Source organism: Ambystoma mexicanum, chromosome 1q (genome assembly GCF_040938575.1).
Source record: "Ambystoma mexicanum isolate Mex_15411 chromosome 1q, UKY_AmexF1_1, whole genome shotgun sequence".
Taxonomy (NCBI): Eukaryota; Metazoa; Chordata; class Amphibia; order Caudata; family Ambystomatidae; genus Ambystoma; species Ambystoma mexicanum.
In genome coordinates, this window is record NC_090922.1 from 566,212,346 (window position 1) to 566,230,420 (window position 18,075).

General features: G+C 46.4%; 1 protein-coding gene across 4 annotated transcripts in view; it reads left to right on the forward strand.

Annotated features, from left to right (window-relative positions):
- The window catches only part of TRMT1L (tRNA methyltransferase 1 like), a 1,318,548-nt gene that overhangs the window by 248,589 nt on the left and 1,051,884 nt on the right, over nucleotides 1-18,075 (forward strand). For all 4 annotated transcript variants that reach the window (XM_069641040.1, XM_069641039.1, XM_069641041.1 and 1 more), the window contains one exon: nucleotides 3,231-3,295. In XM_069641040.1, the coding sequence (XP_069497141.1) occupies nucleotides 3,231-3,295 (65 nt within the window). The remainder of the gene's footprint in view (nucleotides 1-3,230; nucleotides 3,296-18,075) is intronic.

Consider the following 18,075-nt stretch of genomic DNA (forward strand, 5'->3'; position numbering starts at 1 on the left):
TCATGGGTTCCAGCCTAGCTATTTGACAGTTTCGCTGAGTGTTTGCACCTCTTGTCATAATTGACCAAAATTCAGCCAGAGAATATTGTGTAGTTCGTTTTGACTCAGAGAGACCTCATTTTGAAGCATTACTCAAAAATATGAAGCTGACACTGGAAGGTAGCAAGTCGATATATTTAATATCATTTCTGATCTCTACCAGATTTGATAATCATTACACCTGCTATGATTAACGCAGTAAAAACGTAGCATACTGTCAGAGAACCAGCATTGTCGCATAAACTATAAACATGATTCACATTTAACAAAGATAAAGTACAATTCCTCATTCTGAAACACCAGCTTGAGCAATCATGGAGTTCATGTTATGTTTGTCTATGCTATGATCAGGAGTGGAGTGACATAATAAAACACGCCGTCAGTCTAACGTATGCAAGAGAGGTTCAACCAACACACTTGAAACTCAGTTTCCTGGGCTTGCTGCTCCGACCTGCTATCGACTGCTCTTCCCAACCCCACGACCTCATGGTCTGCCTGCTGCGGAATCTCTCTAGCCTTACTCTGTTGTGCTTTTATATTAACACCCGTGACTTAGCCTACATGTACTATGTGCGTCACTTCCTCGATCTGGAGAGAAAGTCTAGAGTCTGAATATGCTCTTGTGCTTCGGTTGCATTGCACACATGATTTACCTATGTGAAAACTCAATCGACAGGTACCGTCTCCGTCTCTTGGATATTTTACCTTACAGTGAATGTGCTCCCTGTAGGGACAAGAGCAAAGCATGTCATTCACTCGACCCCTGTAAAGCCTCATTCTAGGGAATGCCTTTCTTCAGAGGGAAACATCTACACTTGTCTTCAGCCACTCTAACCGTGTATTTTCTATTTTGGTATTGTTTCCTGCCTTTGACTTTTCATCAGCGCAGAAACATCTTTTAACTCCTACGAGCTTATCTTAAAACAGGAATTCTGTCTTTTGAAAGCCACGCTAGCATTGTGTGTGAATGCGTGTTTTTTGCTCAGAGAACATCCATAGCTTATTACTATGATCGTGTATTTTCAAGGCCTTAAGCCGTTGAAGACACGATGCTGCTATTCTGTGGTTGGGAAGCTCTGTGCTTGCTTCTTATCCGGAACCACAAGCGTTATTCATCAATGGCAATATATCGGCTACAGCATATGTCTTCACTTTGTCTTTTGACACTAGTCTTTGCTGTATGTGCAACTGTGTACTACTTATTTACTGCATGCACAGTGAGTGAAGTGGTCTAATCTGTGGCCCACCTGCCTTGGCTCGTTCGTAACATTTGTAAATCATGACACTGGGTCTGAAGCTATGGCCTCAAGACTTGCCCAACACGAAACCGAAATGGACCTATAGAGCGCTTAAAGCTGCTAAAAAACGAATATTGTTACTCTGGAACGATGGCGCAAGACCCTCTTACGCAGACTGGGTACATAGCTTGGTTACTCTCTCTCTGCGGGGGACAGGGTCTCCTTTCTAAAAATGGACAAGCTTGAAGACTGAGGTATGGGGTGCATTTAATGAACTGTTGTATATTTGAGTCAGAATTAATGGATATCGCAAACTTATTTCTTTTTTCACATTCCCTTGCTGTTCTATTCACCCTCACCTTTGCCCTTAACTCGTTTTCCCTTCCTTTTTTGAGGTGTATCTCATTTATGTTAACCGGAGGGGACACATTAGATGTAAGACACATTTAGGTTTGTACTTTAAATAACTTGTCATTCTTAGCCCACCACTGTAACATAGACGCTGATGTCCCCTTTGTGTTTTGGTTTGCTCTTGAAATGAAATAATTTTAAACGTTCAATACCCAGGATCAAGAACTGGATTTACAAGTCTGTAACTATTCCTACCCGTGTTCCACTGAAAGATTATTTTTGGGCTTAGGGTGAGGTGAAAGGCATTGATTGAGGAGTGAGGCGAGTAGAATCCATGAAGTTGGAGAGGGTGAAGTAGGGGGAAATGCACCAGGGTGTGGCTGGCATCCCGAGTAAGGGGCAGTGAGAGAGCGTGGATGAGCAGAATGAGGATGTCTGAGAATATCTTGAGTGGGATGGTCCATCAACGTGGCAGACAGTACAGTGGGCCGGTATTGATAAGCACTGCAAAATAATTTGATATTTGTGACCAACAATTTGATACAATGGGCCAGTGGTGACAAGAAATGCATTGCCCAGTAGAGGTAGACTGGGTACGGCCTGAGGGGACAAGGCCCATCCAAAATATGTAAATGTCCACTCAGCATCGCATTTGCCTCGGGCCCCACTTGTCAGACAATACTGGCTATGCCTCTGGTGACCAGCAGATTATTGGTGAGTTAGTAGCAGAGAGTTTGTAGTCGGAAAGGCCCAAAGTTGGTGGATGGAGATGTGGGGAGGATGGTGTATTTTTGAAAGAAATTACAAAACTGAATAGGCATGGGTTGCCCCTGTGTCGACATGATGTGGTCGAGCCAACCAGTATTGTGGCCACCCATAATATGTGCACCCTGGAGATTTAGGTCAGTAGGTGGCCATTGCTGTGAACCAATCCACTGCAGGACCTATGAGGCACTTCTATAGGGATCTTGAGCGGTTGGCAAGTTGGTAATCTAATCAGAGTGCTTGGCACACACTAGATGATGTTGGCTGCACATAAGCTACACGAACCATGTATGCCACAGTGACCGTTTCAATTGTGTGTCTTGAGTATTTTCCCTAGTTCTGAACTACTGCTAAATATTGCATTGAAATCTGTTTCTACATGACTTTGCATTTTGGGTAGGCTGGAGTAGTAAACGTTGAAGCACCTTATTGTTTTCTTGAGTTCTATGTTTCATCAAAGTGAATTACGTCATGTTAATTCACTTCAATGCAGTTACTTCAAATCAATTCTTTATTTTTTTTTTTAATGAGGGGGTCCCTGATCCTTTCCTTTCTGACCCTTATACCCCTTCCCACCAGTAAATTACTTCACCCCACAAAGTAAATGTATCGAAGTGAATTACCACAAAGTAATTAGGAAATCACTTCAATGAAACAACTGGATAGTTTTCTTGTTCTCCTTTTATGTCCTCAGCCTAGTGAAATGTCAGGGAGCGTGTAGATTGGGGGCTTTACAGCATTACAGGTTTGTGGAACGAACCAGGAAGGATACTCCTAATATTATTGTTGGTAGATAAATGTTCTGTTACCAAAATATATGCTCTTTTTCATATGTAGGGTACAGAATGTGCATCTGCAACTTAAAGTGCCTCCCAGCGAAGCCGAACATGAATGAAGATCAGGTAATGGTAATAGAATACTTTATGACGGTGAATATAAATGTGGTTAGTTTTCTGTTTAGTCCATTGACATTAACTAATTTTATAAAAGGAAAAATGCACACAGTCCTATTTAGCTCAATCATATTGTGCAACCTAAACGGTATGGGCAACACGAGAATATTGAGTTAACCACTCACTATGCTATAAAGAAGTTGCATGCAGGAAATTGGATGATTCGGAGTGGCAAGTTGTAAAATGGGAATGAAAGTGGAGGTTTGGTTGTTTGGGAATAGGAATGGGGTGACAGCTGTGGTCAGGGTAGTTTACATGTAGGCATAGTTCAGAACCATGCATACAGTTGCTTTCCAGTGCTTAAGAAATCATGATATTTTTTTAAGTCGATTTGGCTTCAGAAGTGCGTAATAAGAGGCCTAGGCCAAAGCACAGATCATGTGTTTTTGGCTTGGGCGAAAGCTTGTTTGGGAGATGTTGCTTTAGGCCATTGCTGAATTTTAGGTAGTTTGCATGCAGTGTCAGCAATGTGGGTATGCATAAGTGGGTATTTATATAGCACGAAGCTAGATCACCATCGGTGGAGCACTGTGCATTGAAAGAAGCAAAGGTTTAGGGGAGGTGTGAAAGTTACAGTAGGGTAAGTGGCGTTTGTTAAAGAAAGGGCTGAGGGTGTGACAGTGACTCCGAAATCAGTGTCCATTGTGCTCATAGAATAGCAGTATGTTTAATTTCTCCCTGGAGTGCTGGAGAGAATGGACCAGTCTGGTTGTTGGAAATATTGGATTCCAAAGTCCTGGTGCATAGCAGAAGACCTGTTTCTGCTTTGCTGCTCCTTGCACTTTTTGGATTGCAACCAGAAGGTGTCCTTGCTTCTAGTGGTGCATTGTCCTCCAGAGCTTGAGATTTTTGGCCCGGTAGGTACATTGCTGCTGGCGAGTTTAGGTCACCAATTTATTGCTGTATCTTTTATCACAAAAGTTGTTTGCTGACAATCTCCTGTTTTTCAGGATATCAAATATGGTCAGTGCTACACGAATTTGTGGCCCCTGGCCAAGTTTGCGCAGTGAATTATGCACAGCATCTTTGTTAGGGAGGATTTTCTTGGTTCTTATTTCTAAAGTAGCGGTGTATGCAAGAATTTTCTTGGGTCTAATTTCTAAGGTCTGTGTGGTTGTGTCTTCTGTTTTGTGCGTGGGTGTTTCCGACTTTACAAATGATAGCATGGATAAGCAGTTAAGGCAACTCTCCAGAAGATGTGAGCTGGTTTAAAGGTACAATAAACACTTTTGACAAATGCCCAGTAAGGGAATGTCTGCACAATAAATCTGTAACTATACATTCTTCACAATAGGAATGTTGTGCATATTTAACTGAAGTCTTTACGGTGATGTAATGTACAAATGTCATGTATAGCACTCGAGAGAGAAAAGACCTAGCTATTGTTAATGGGAAAGATTAAGCGAAGATTCGAAACATGTTGTCTTAATGGGTGCAGGCTGGTAGTTACAGTTCCCGGAGTGCTGTTCTGGTTCTATGAATTAGTGATGACAATTGGGCCTATGTTTATCCATAGGGGAGATCTTGAAACTTTCAGCGCTCAGGGTTTACCTTAGAGAGGTGAGCTTTATCATAACTCGATTAATGTTGATGTGGTAACTGATAGTGTAAGGTGGTGGTAGAGTTTAGTAGAGCGTCTTAAGTTACAGAGGCAAGGGGGAGTAGACAAACAAGGGATGCATGTAGATGGGGGAGAGAGTACTTTTGGAACATTCCAGACACCATCAGGTGATCAGTGGGCATCATCCAGGCAAATGTTTAAGAAGGTCTGTTGTCTATTTGTGGTGGCATTCATTCAATTCCATTTAAGTTGCGTGGAGACCATACACAATGTCCGTCCATTCACGGTTATACCTTTGTCAGTGAGTTGTGTGTGGTTTCCTGGTATTTTCTTATAATTTAGAGGAGCTGCTTCCCTTGGGTCGAAGTTGGAGTGAATAGGTGTATGTTGGTTGACGTTTTGGTGCTGGTCTTTTACTGGTGTTAGTTAATTAGCCAGGCCTTAGCTATTTTCTGATGGTTAGGTGGTCTTCTGTGTGAAGATGTTTAGACAGTTAATTCCAGAGTTTGCTTGAGCGAAGAAGGAAGATCCTCTATACAGTTTCTGGTTGGAGCTTGACAGTCATTAAGGAATTGTCACTGATTGGAGGGCTCTCAAGCATTGGTAGTGGGTGAATGTACATGTTATGGATTAAGGGGCACTGCAGTGGAAAGTGCAGTGGGTGATGCATAGGGTTTTGAAGGGAATCCTTCCCAGAGTCGGGGTGTGTACAAAGGTCTTGGGTGTTGTATTTTTATCTTTCCAGTTTTAGGAGTAGCCTGGCTGTCATGGGTTGTAGCCTATTGAGTAAATATTCTGGGAATCCAAGTTAGAGGAAGTGGCCATAATCTAGTTTTTGGAGTTCAAGTGCAATAACTGCCGTTGTCTTATGCATGAAGATCCGATAAGGCATGATGCATTGGATTGCACAGAGGTTGAAGGAGCAACTACTTATGATGGCTTTAATTTGAGGTTCCAGTATAAAGTCGCTGTCCCTCACAATTGCAAGGTTTCTAGCACTTGACATGGGCAAGGGGCAGTGCCCTATTTTATCCGGCTAGGGGATTGGTGTGGGGTGTCGTTTGGTTGGGTGGAGGTTGAGTCTGAATTCATCCATTAGTCAGCATGTGCTGATGTCGGGTGCATTCGTTTTAGTCATTTGTGAGCTTGTAGACAATTTGCGTGTTGTCTGCGTAGTTTAGGCATCTGAGACATGAGTTAATTAGCTCCGATAGCGAGGTCAACTTGATGTTGAAGGGTAGAGGTAAAATGCTGAAAACGTAGGGTGCTCTGCATTTCAGCTTGCCTGAAATGGAGCTGTATGGGGCTAGGTGTTTGTTTCATTCCTTTCAGTCAGCAAGAAGTCGATCTACTTCACAGCAATTCCTTTTACTCATTTACATTTCATTTATTTGTGCTTATGTTGTGCTGATTGTCGATGCACTGAACAGTGTAGACAAAACAAGTCTGCCAATTAACGGCACAATTAATTAAAACAATGGCATCATGCTTTAAGAAGGGGGAACAAAGTGAGATTTCAGCTGAGTACGGAATGAAGACTATAACGTGAGAACAAATGGAGGGAATTCCAAAATTTGGGAGTGAAGAGAGAAAAGGAGCAGAAATGTCATTGGGCACATGGAGGACTGGTAATAGAAATAATGAGATTTTGACCGAAGGGAATATGATGGTTGGTACCAGTATACAAGAGAATTGACACAGGAAGGTGCCATAGGAAGATGATGTTCAAAAGATAGCTGGTGAAGAGTCGAGAGTGTTAGAAATAGAGCTATGAGGAGAGAAGAAGCATAGAAGACGTATAAATGATTGACTAATGGAACGAAGTGGAGCAAGATGAGAAGCGGGAAAACCAAGAAAAAGAGGAGCAATAGTCGAAGCGGTCGAGAATAATGCTAGAAACAAGGCGCTTAGTTGCCCAGAAAGTTAAAGAAGTTCCCGCAGGAATTTTATTCCTCCAATGAACAGGGCATGTATTTTTTAGCACATATTGATTGCTAATTTGCTTTGTTTGTGCGTGCCACCTGTACGTCAAAACTATTGTATTAGAGTACAGAAAGGGAAACATGGTGTATGAGCAGGGACACACAGCTTAAGGGTGTTTGGTACCTGCCCGCCCATTGACTGCCCATGGCTATGCTAAGCCCTATGGTCATTCCCACCCAGTTTCTTCCCCTCTCCGCCTAAAACACCTCCTCATGGGAAGTTCCTTTAATCAAGTCTTACCATCAAATGTTGCACTAAGTGCCTGCCAGTGTTTTTTCAAAGCAGTCTTCGGAGATTGAATGACTTCATTGGAGCTGTAAAACCGCTACTGGTGAAATAGAAATTTCCTAACCAGGTCTGCCTTCTGCCACTCGCTTTATAAGCACTATGCATGTCCTTCACTGAAGTCCTGTTAATAACGAGCATTGGCAAAGCCAACAGTTGTCTTTCGATATAAGTATTAGGCATTTGCCAGGTACTGCTATTAGATGCCCAGTTACTAGCACAATTTTGCACCTGCTACCATCAATGGCCAGTTAATACCACTACGGCAGTGCCTGGCAACTGCCTTTCCCATGCGTAATGCAAAAGCCCAAACTGTTGGCATTGCCAATGTTAGACTTCCAATACAGCTTATCTTTGCTTTTCAGACATGTACACATATATGGTGAAATATGGAGACCTGGACAAAATTTGCTATAAATATGTTTTCCTAAGAGGTCTAGAAAAATACATTAAATAAAAATAGTTCAAAATGAATAAGCAAGACAAAACTGAAATTATAATTTGTCAAAGTATATTCAGAGAAAACGACAGAGAAATGTAGAAGACCTAATGAAACATAAACATGATATGCAAAAAAAATAGATAAATGCAACAGATATGCATAGACATTTTAACATGATGATTTTCTTATTATAAAAGATTACCGGAAGAGAATTGCAATAAGCAAAAAATGGAAATGGAGAGATTAATAAGTAAGAACAGATAAAAACTAGCATACCTAACGAGCAAGATCTGCAGAAAGGAGCGATACATTCATGCACCAGACTGATTTTGAGATGTTTGAGCAATAGCTATATGGTTTAATATTTAGAGCTCTATGTAGATATAATGAAAAACGAGAACTGTCTGTGGAGAGATCACTGGCGCTGAATCAACAATAAATGGCGAGGGCTCGCAGTGAAATGAGTTGTGTAGTGTTACATAAGGTGTGGGCACAACCTGTCAAAGCAGATGGATTGCAGCAGTTTCGACTTACCTATTGCTTGCCAGGTTCGGCAGGTCCAGGCAGGGCGTATCTGTGCAGCGGGCTGCTGTTGCTGGGGGGGAATCCCTAACAAGAGCGAACCAGGCTGCTGCTAGCCAAGGTGAAGCCCAACAATCGAGATTAGGTGTGGAGGCTGTGTGTATGAACGGGGGGAAGCCATCTGCTGGATCGCCACCAGTGCTACCGAAATTTGCAGCCGGCTGTGCCAACACCCACTGCGTCCCTTTCATACCGGTGTGAGGAGGAGGTGAGCCGAGCGGCACCTGCACTGATTGGCATCTAGGACTGGAGGGTGCCGACCACAAGGGTAGCAGAGGTGGTCTGGCTCCCGCTGCTGCCTGGAGGTAGTGGCCGGCGTATGCGGAGCAACCGGGAAGTTGCGCGGAGGCAAATTTTGTGTGGCTAAATTTTTGATACGCAGCGAAGCTTTAATGAGCACACAAGCCATTGCATTGGTGAATCAAATACTTTTGCTCCATCTGTGGGAAATCATTTCATAGAACTCCCGGACTCAACAAGTATGTGAAGATACACCAACCCCAACCTGAAACGCATAGGTTCCAACGCACTTGCTGTGATTGCTTTTTTTTTTCGGAGCTCGCAATCTTCGCCAGCACATGAACAAGCACCTTGGGGTAAGCCGTTATAATGCCAGTTAAGAGGACTGGGCCTAGCGAGCAGGCAAGGACACTGTTGACTTTTTGATTAGCGGGCCACGTACATTGGGAACGTTGCGACTTGAGGCAGGCACGCCGCAATGTGAAATCCACCAGTGTGGAGCAGCTGGGCGCCATTTGTTGATCCGGACCAGACGGGACAGTCTCTGCAGCGTATGCTGAAGCTCTCACTCATATTGCATCTAGAAGCTGGAGAGCGCCAGAGTACTCTACTTCTCTGTGCTGCTGCTGGGGACGGATACACCAAGACGGATGGAGCCTGCTGGAACACACTCAGTTATATGGCTGCCACCCTCCCCCTTGCTGCCCCTAACTACCATGCTCCCTTACCCGCAGGCGGGCGTGCCCTGGCCTGGGCGCCCTGTCCGAGAGCGAGAAAACATGTGAAGAACTGCTTCCTAGTAAAAGGCAGAGGAGGGCCCAATTCGGCGTATTAGAGGATGGTTATTAGTTACACTTCTGGGACAGGGCTGATGGCGGTGATCCACAGTACAGGTGATTCGCTATATTGCGGCCTGCATATGAACTCAAGGATTGCCTTCCTGTTAGTGACACTCTGTTTTCATCCCGAGCGGTGTGGGGCTTCCTTTCTCTACATCGGAGTTGAAAACCTTGTGGGGCAGCACGACTGGTGCATCCTGCTAGCTCTGCTTCTCTGCTTTCTCCCCTTTTGATATTTTTTTTAAACAATTTTATTGGTTTATTCAAACAAAAAACACAAACCAAACATGCAGTGCATATATCAACAGCTCAGTTGTACATTGCTTAATTCTGGTCACTGCTCCCCTTATCCCACCCCCCATTACGAGCCTATTTCTTCCCACACTCCGTTTCTGCATCATGTGGTAGGGTCTCCCTTTCCGTAGGTTCTGTCAGATCCTGTATTGATCCAAACAATTCAGCTAACAATGATTTCCAGGCCATCAGGGTTCCCACCTCCTCCCCTCCCCGCCCCCATACATTGCTCGCCTCTTGTCATACCATGGTTTCTGCATCCGCCCGTTTCTGCAACTCTTTTCACCACACCTCCACCCGTGGTCTGTGACATGTCTTCCACCCCATGGCTATTCTCCTTTTTGCGAGCACATATGCTAGATCTTTCAATTTACTCACATGCTTGAGTTTCTGCGATCTAGGGAACCCCCCCAGCAAACAGGCCCATACTGTATCTATAACAATCTTGACCCCCCCCATCTCCGCTAGTTTCTGTGCTACTTCACCCCAGAAAGCTCAATAACCGGGCATGACCAAAACATATGTACCATGCCGGCCTTTTCTTCATCATATTTGGGAAATGCTTGTCGTCCTGCATTTTCAACCCTAGATATCCTCTGGGATGTCATATATGCCCTATGCATAATATACAGTTGTATCTGTTTTAATCTCGCATTCCTCAACACCTTCTTATGGTACCCGAGGGCATGTTCCCACATCCCATCCTCCATTGGGGCTCCTACTTCCGCTTCAGTCTAGTCTCAATTGTGTTAATTCCTTCCCAACCTTAGACATCATCATCTCGTACAGTCTAGAGATCTCGTGCCTCCCCTTCCGTTATATCATATATTGTATCTATGGTAGCACTGGTTTCTCTTCCAGTACCGTTTTGGGCCATGTTCTCCTAATTCTCTGCACCATTCTGTGATAGGTAATATACTGGCCCGTGTGTAACCCTGTTTCCTCCCCCAGCACTTCAAAATCTACGATAGTCCCCTCTCGCCAGATATCCCCCATTGTGACTAACCCAACTGTTTCCCAGTGGTTCCTGATTATCATCCTTAGCTGCTTTTCTCCCCCTGCCAGTGCAACTAGTGCTAACTGCGGGTAACATGGGAATGGGTTCTCCATCATAAGGCATGCCCGGCGCCACATCTTCCATCCAAGCATCATCATCTTGGGGCGCCCTTCCATTTCCGTCTTGGGCAGCCAGATCATCTATCTTGTAAAATGGAGCACAGGCTTGTCCAAACAACCTGGATTCGGGGGTCATTTCACCTGAGAGCCATTTGGCGATATACTGCAGTTGGCTCGCTACATAATAGACCTCATAGTTAGGCAGTTTTATCCCCCTTTCTCATAAAAGTTCTGTAGCTTCTATAGTGCCACTCTATTTCGCGTGCCATGCCACAAGAAATCTCTGCACATACTGTTCAGTTTAATGAAAAACCTCTTGGGTATTAGCTATGGTATAGTCCCAAAATAGTGCAGGAGCCTAGGTAGGACCACCATCTTTAGCACTGCCCCACGTCCCATCATTGCTAGGGCAGCTTCACCCAGAATCTCATACAATTCTCGATTTTCTTAATGGCTACCTCCGTGTTGTGCCTATGCTCCTCTTCCACTGTGTGGTACACGTCTATCCCAAGATAACGAAAAGGTACTAACCGCCCATGGTATCTGTAACACCGGTAACCATCCAGCTGGAAACCCCTTATAACCGCCTAACGGAAAAATGCTAGATTTCTGAGGATTCACCGCTATACCAGACAACCCCGCATATCTCACTTCCAGGATGTACTGGAGATTTTTCTGTGTGCCGCAAGTACAGCAGTAAATCGTCCGCATATAAGGAGATCAAGTGTTGTTTCCCTCCCACAGCGAAGCCTATGATATCATATTGTTGTCTAAGGTATATTGCTAGGGGTTCCATTGGGGACCATGGACATCCCTTTCTGGTGCCTCTACGGAGTTGCCATCTTTCCGATATCACTGTTCCCGTTCCAACTTTGGCCAACGTTTCACTATATAGCAACTTCACCCACTGTATATATCCAGGCCCCATTCCATAGCCCGCCAGGGCCGCCAGCAGCCATGGCCACTTGACCGTGTCAAAGTTACTGCGTCCAAGGATACAATTGCCATTTCGCCCTCGTTCCCAAACTCAATAACCCGTTGGAGTCGTCTATGATTATTACTTATATTCCTATTCGGGACATAGCCTGTCTGGTCGGGGTGTATTAGTTTGCCAATAACTCTCCGCAGTCTGTTTGCCAAAACAGCCATCAATATCTTTCTGTCTTGGTTCAACATCGACAAAGGTCTGTAGGAACCACAGCTATGCCCAGGCTTGTTGGGTTTGGGAATCGGTATTATGATCGCTTCTCTAAGTGACTCTGGCAGCCTTTCCACCTCAAACGCTTCATTTAACATTTCTAACATTGGGGGGAGCACCTCTTCTTTATATACTTTATAAAATTCACTTGGGAATCCGTCAGCCCCCGGAGTCTTACTAGTGGGCAGCTGCCTCACCACCTTTTCTAACTCCTCCAAAGTAATCGGTGCATCCGGCTCCTCTTTCCTCAGCACTTATCTTAGGCAGTCCTATATCCTCCAGAGTTTCTGTTATCGTCGCGTGACTACCTTCCCCCTCATCCCCATATAGTAACCTATAATAATCTGCAAACTCCTGATTGACTCCCTCTTGGGTGTCAGCTACACTACCGTCTTCTCTCGTTATTATTCTAATCGTGGGTCTGGGGGTTTCGCTCTTGTATAACCATGCCAAAAGCCTTCCTGTCTTATCCCCTCCCGCATGCTGTCTCTCTATATATTTTTTATAGTTGAGGTTACACAGTCTCTCCCAGTGCCCCGCGCATTTCTGCTGCAATATAAGTATCAGCTCCATGTCTTCCTTCGCGTTACTTCCTCCTCTCAATGCCTTTTCCAGTTCCCTTTCTGTTTCTTGTAGGTCAGCCAAGATCCCACCTTGCAGGTCTTTAGATTTTGCAATGGCTATCCCTCTCATTACAACCTTGAAGGCTTCCCATAATGTGCCCGCCGAGTCCACACTACCAGTATTCATCTCAAAATAGTTTATAATCTCCTCCCTCATATCCTCCCTAAAAAGGGATCCCTGAGTGCCTCCGCTCGGAGGTGCCATGTCGGAATCCTTGCTCTCGGGGGGGCAGTATTGCCATCCGATGACCAGGGGCGATCGGTCCGAAAGGACCCTCGCTTTATATTCCGCCTGTGTAATCTCTGTCATTACCTCTGATGTAACAAAGACATAGTCCAGCCTCGTATGTAACTGCTGTGGGGCGGAATAATGCAAATATTGCCTTTCTTGGGGTTGTCTCATCGTCCAGACATCTTCCAGACCAAAGTCATCTAGTAATGTCTGCAACGCTTTAGCAGCTGGGGCGGGTCTATCGATCTTCCCATCTGATCTATCCACCCTCGGGTTTAATACACAGTTAAAGTCCCCTCCCCAGATCACCGCACTCCCCATACACACGCTAAGGTTAGTACAGAGTTTTGAAATATGCCGCTGTGTTTTGATTTGGGGTGTATGTATTTACAATGCTTATCGCCCTATTCTCCACCAATCCCCTTATTATGACCATCCTCCCATCCGTCTCCGCTATTTCCTGCAACAGCTGAAACGGGACATGCGACGCCACCCAGATAAGCACTCCCTTAGCATAAGCAGAATATGACGAACCCGCCACAACCCCTTTCCATTTCTTTGCAACCATCTCCATCTTTTCCCTTGTCAGGTGAGTCTCCTGCAACAGTGCAATGTCAATCTTTTGTCTACGCAGGTACAACATGACCTTGTTTCTCTTTAAATAGCTATTAAGCCCCCTGACATTCCACGTAATTATTTTAAGGTCCCCCATGGCCTATTAGAGTTCCCCCTACCCCCCACCGGTCCAGTCCAGATCACACTTCTCATCTGTCTATATAGGCTCGTTCCCCATTTCGAACTCCCCTTAACTACAAACACCCCTTTCCCCTTCCACCTTCCTTCCCTTCCCCAACTTTACCGCCCCAACTGTCGCCCAGCTTCATCCCTGGATCTCAGGCACCCCCGCATCTAGCGCTTTCTGGCGATAGCCTGTACTCGAAGCTCAGCAGGGTGAGGTTGCCCTAATGGCTATCCTGCTCCTACTACTACTACTCTACTACTACTACTTGGGGGTGGGGGGGACGGGGAGGGAGGTGCCTGTGTCCTGCCGCTCCTGTTTGCTTCAATTCAACCACACAATGCTATTTAATTTACTCATGTGTTCAATACTCTATATTCCAGTCCGTCACGTATAAACAAAATCAAGGATATCATAACCTGGCTTCAACACTACCCATCCGTACCCGCCTATCAGTGTCTTTATCAAGTCTCTACTGGGATACCCCGCAATGTGATAAACCAGTATACATATAACATCTCAATCACTTATCGTGCTCTTCTTGGGCCTGTTCCGCATCTCGTCCCGGGCAGCCCTGTAGGTCCAGCCATGTAGCTGCTTCCTCTGGGGTGTCAAAAAAGAACATTCTATTTTTGTGCAATACTTTCAATCTTGCAGGGTAGAGAAGCATATATTTGATGCCGGTCGTGCGCAGCCTTCTCTTCACCGCCACATAGCTATACCGCTGCCTCTGGACCAGCATTGTATAATCAGGATACGCTGTAATAGTAGCCGAAGCTTTTTCGATCGTTCCCCCTTTTCGAAAGTACTCCAATCTTCTTGCGATCTTTATATTTTAATATCTTGGCAATTATTGCGCGGGGAGGGGCTCCAGGCTTCGGTTTTCTCATGAGGGCTCTATGCGCTTGCTCTACTGTGAATCATTGCGAGAGTTTGTCGGCCCCTATTTCTTGCAGGATCATGTTCTCCACATAATCCGTGGGGCACTGGCCTTCTTCTCCCTCCGGCAGGCCAACCACACGGATGTTATTCTGTCTCGCTCTTCCTTCGGCTTCTTCCGCACGGTTCTCCAGGTTAGCCACTTGCTGCTTTAGTATGTGGACCTCCTTTGCATTTTCAGTGCTGGTGTCCGTGTTAGTTTTGACCGCACTCTCCAGGCTGCTCGTTCTGTCTGCCAGAGCTCTGACGTCTTGTCGCAGCAGGTTGACCTCAATCTCCACTGCGTCTATTTTAGCCTCCAAGGAGGTTTGCAGATCCGCCATTGCTATCCCCCATGAATCTCTTAGCTCCGTTATGGCCGTTAGTATCTGGTGGTTTTCAGTCGCTAGGGAACTTTCCGTGGGTACATTTGCGCCACTGTGCGTCGATGCCGCTGGAGACTGCTGTGTTTTAGCAAACGCATCCATCGTGGGTTGCTTGCTTTTGTCCTTGACAACTCTCCCCGCCATCTTGCGATCTCGATCTAGTATCCAAGGTTACTCTGTCCTTGGTGCAGCAATTCTATTTCTCTTTCATGCCGTGACGCTAGTGAGTCACTCCAGGCCTGGGCTGTTATCCTTGGTGTGCCCGTATGGATTCGTGTGCGCTGAGCTATGTCTTCGGGTGGGTTATGTCCTCCTACATTTTCAATTGGCCTTACTGCTTCTTGTAGATTGCTACTGGTCCCAGTTGGACCATCAGTCTCTTGGGCTCCTTATATTCTGCGCCTACTGTCTGTGTCCACTGAGGCCGTTCGCATGCCATCTGCCACCCAGCTCAATCCTGTACCTCGCGCTCTCCAATATTAGCACTCAATGTACAGCCATTGCACTTTTCGGGGCCACTTGCTTTTGCTTGATGCCTCGGGGTTCGTGTGGCAGAGAAGCCACTCAGGCATATGTCTCAGACAGAGCGGGAAGGTCTTTCCTTTCCCCCTGGCATTTAGCACTTTTATTCAGTAAGCATGATTGTATACTCCTGTTTGTATGGGGTGCTCAATTGGCACCCCCAATAGCTGGAAGCTGCCACTATCAGGGTTTCGCCACAGGTCCCAGGTCCCATACATACTTATAGGCGAAGATGTATCCAGTGGGCCGCGCTGGCCCTTCTCCCTCAGCGCGCCTCCTATACTGCCTTTAGCCTGCAGAATCACTGCATTTCCCTCCCTCTCCAGCATGGGGTCTGGCATGGATTCACATGCTCATGAATATTCCCCGACAGGCTGGGAATCCTCGGTAAAGAAAAAATCAGTATCAGTTTCGTTTGTTATCTGTCTTTCTCAGTAGTAACCAATCACTGGTCTCTGGGTCATACTGCCCCCAGCCAATGACTGCCCTCTCCCTAAGCCCCGCCTCTGGCAGCCATCTTCAGATTTTTACCGCACGCTCAAGTGTTGGAGTCCTCGTGTTTAGCTCTCGAGCTTTTGCTACTTTTTCACGCTTTTTTCAAAGAGAATTTCTAATTTTTCGGTCAAATAGAGCCTCAAGCTCCACTGTCGCTACATCTGAATAACGGGTATCCGTGTCAGATTTTTTTCTATGCCCCTCAAGGGTGAAGATTTCGGCGAGTTACGCTTCTTGGGGGGATTCCAGAAGTTCTGCGGCCTACTGTCATGATCTCTGCTTCCAAAAGGTCAGGGTTTTCCCAACTCCCTTGGAAACAGATCCATAACCCAGGTTCCGAGTGCCAACCAGTCCCAATTGGGACCTTTTGGACCCAGTCCTGGCGACAGTGGCACCAGGCTCATAAATATGCCCAGTCCCAGCGCTGGAAGCGCTGGGCTCATAATGCTTGGGTGGACTTACCTGCAGCAGACCATGCTGCTTACTTGCCTGCCAGTTGAGCCTCTGATCCACTTCTGTTTGGAACTACTTTTCCTGTTGGGTGGGGCTGGAGCCACTCCCTAGATTCAGAACACTGGAACTCTTCTGGAAAGCAGGAACTCTTTTCTTACCTAGGCGTGGCTGTGGAAGGAGACACCGAATCACTACAGGAGGCTATTTAAACCACACCCGGTGGATGAATCTTGCTTTGCGTTATTCTGCAACCTCTGCAGCAGAACGCTCATCGTGTCTTCTGCATCCGGTCCTGGGCCTAAGGAAAAAGGCTTACCATCCTGAATCCAGTCTTCAGCAACACCTATAAAGACAAGAAAGAACAGGTTAGCATTCCGGCATCTGAAAGGCAAAGGCTTACCATCCTGAATCCAGTCTTCAGCAACACCTATAAAGACAAGAAAGAACAGGTTAGCATTCCGGCATCTGAAAGGCAAAGGCTTACCTACTCTTTGTGCGCTCCGGAGGTCTTCACACTGCATTCCGGCATCTGAAAGACAAAAGCTTACCAACTCTTCGCACGCTCCGGAGGCCTTCGGCGCTGCATCCCGCATCTGAAAGACAAAACAAGGTGCGTTTAAAGACATTGGGGAACTTTAATACTCACGTGCCATTACTCCTTTCCACATCTAATCCAGTGGGTATTCCGGCACCCTGCAGCCGCTCCGAACTCGTACCTGCAAAATAAAAAGACAGTTAGAGCGCATCGTGAAGCAGGCAACAAGCGCTTACTTACGTGCTTCCAGGCGCTTCTATTCATCACACGGGCTCCATCTTCAACTCACTTCAGCCCGTCATCCGCCATCGTCGGAACCCTGCAAAACAAGAGACATCATTACTAAAGACTTTAAAGACATTTGAATGACTCAAAACTTACCGTTCGTGCAGTAAACGACGGACAGCAGTCCTCTGAAGTCAAGAGGCCTGCGCTACCTATCCAGTGAACAAACTGGTTACAGCACCCTGCCCCGAGGCAGATGGAGAGCTCGGCATTCACTTACCTAAGGTGAGAGCGTTAACCTTTGGGGGTCTACAGGAGAGGAGAAGAGGAAAGAGATAGGGACACCCCAATAACCCCAGTTCATTAACCCCATATTTTCTATCTGCAGACATCTTACTCTACACGTCAGGCATACAGTGCACAGAGGTCCAGCCCAAGAGCCAACCGGGTGCTACACATCACCTTTGGAGATACGGTAGTCGCCCAGTCAAGACCGGCGCCTCTGCGAGAATCAGGTGAGCGTTACACCTACCCGGACATGGCCCAGGAGAAAGGAAGCTCAACGCCCAGAAAGCTGTTCAGGGTTTGCCCTGGATGCCAGCTACAGAATGTGTTCAAGGAGGACGAGCATTCGAAATGTCTTACGTTTTGCAGGAACATGTCGGAACGGACCATCAGGGACCGACACCTTCGTCTCTTTAACTGGCTGGAAGGAAGGAGTCCGTCACGTGAGAAAAAGAAGTCGTCTGAGCGGTCTTCTAAGTCCTGTGAGGGCGCCCCGGCGACGGGGGCCCAACAGAAGGCAAAGCACCATGAGTCCGCGGGCACCGGGCGCGCCGAACGGTCGGGCTCTTCGGCTGCCAGGCACGGCACGACTTCCCCGGCACCATCAACCACAAGCCAACACTCTGGTTCGGGGAATAGGAAATCTGAGAACCCGAGTAAGCCTCTGGAGAGGCCCCGGTCGATTTCGAAGGATTCGGACGGGGGGGGGAGAGCGAGGCGGTAACCCTCCCCCCAAGGTGAAGGCCTCAAGCACGCCTAAAGCGGTGAAGGCCTTG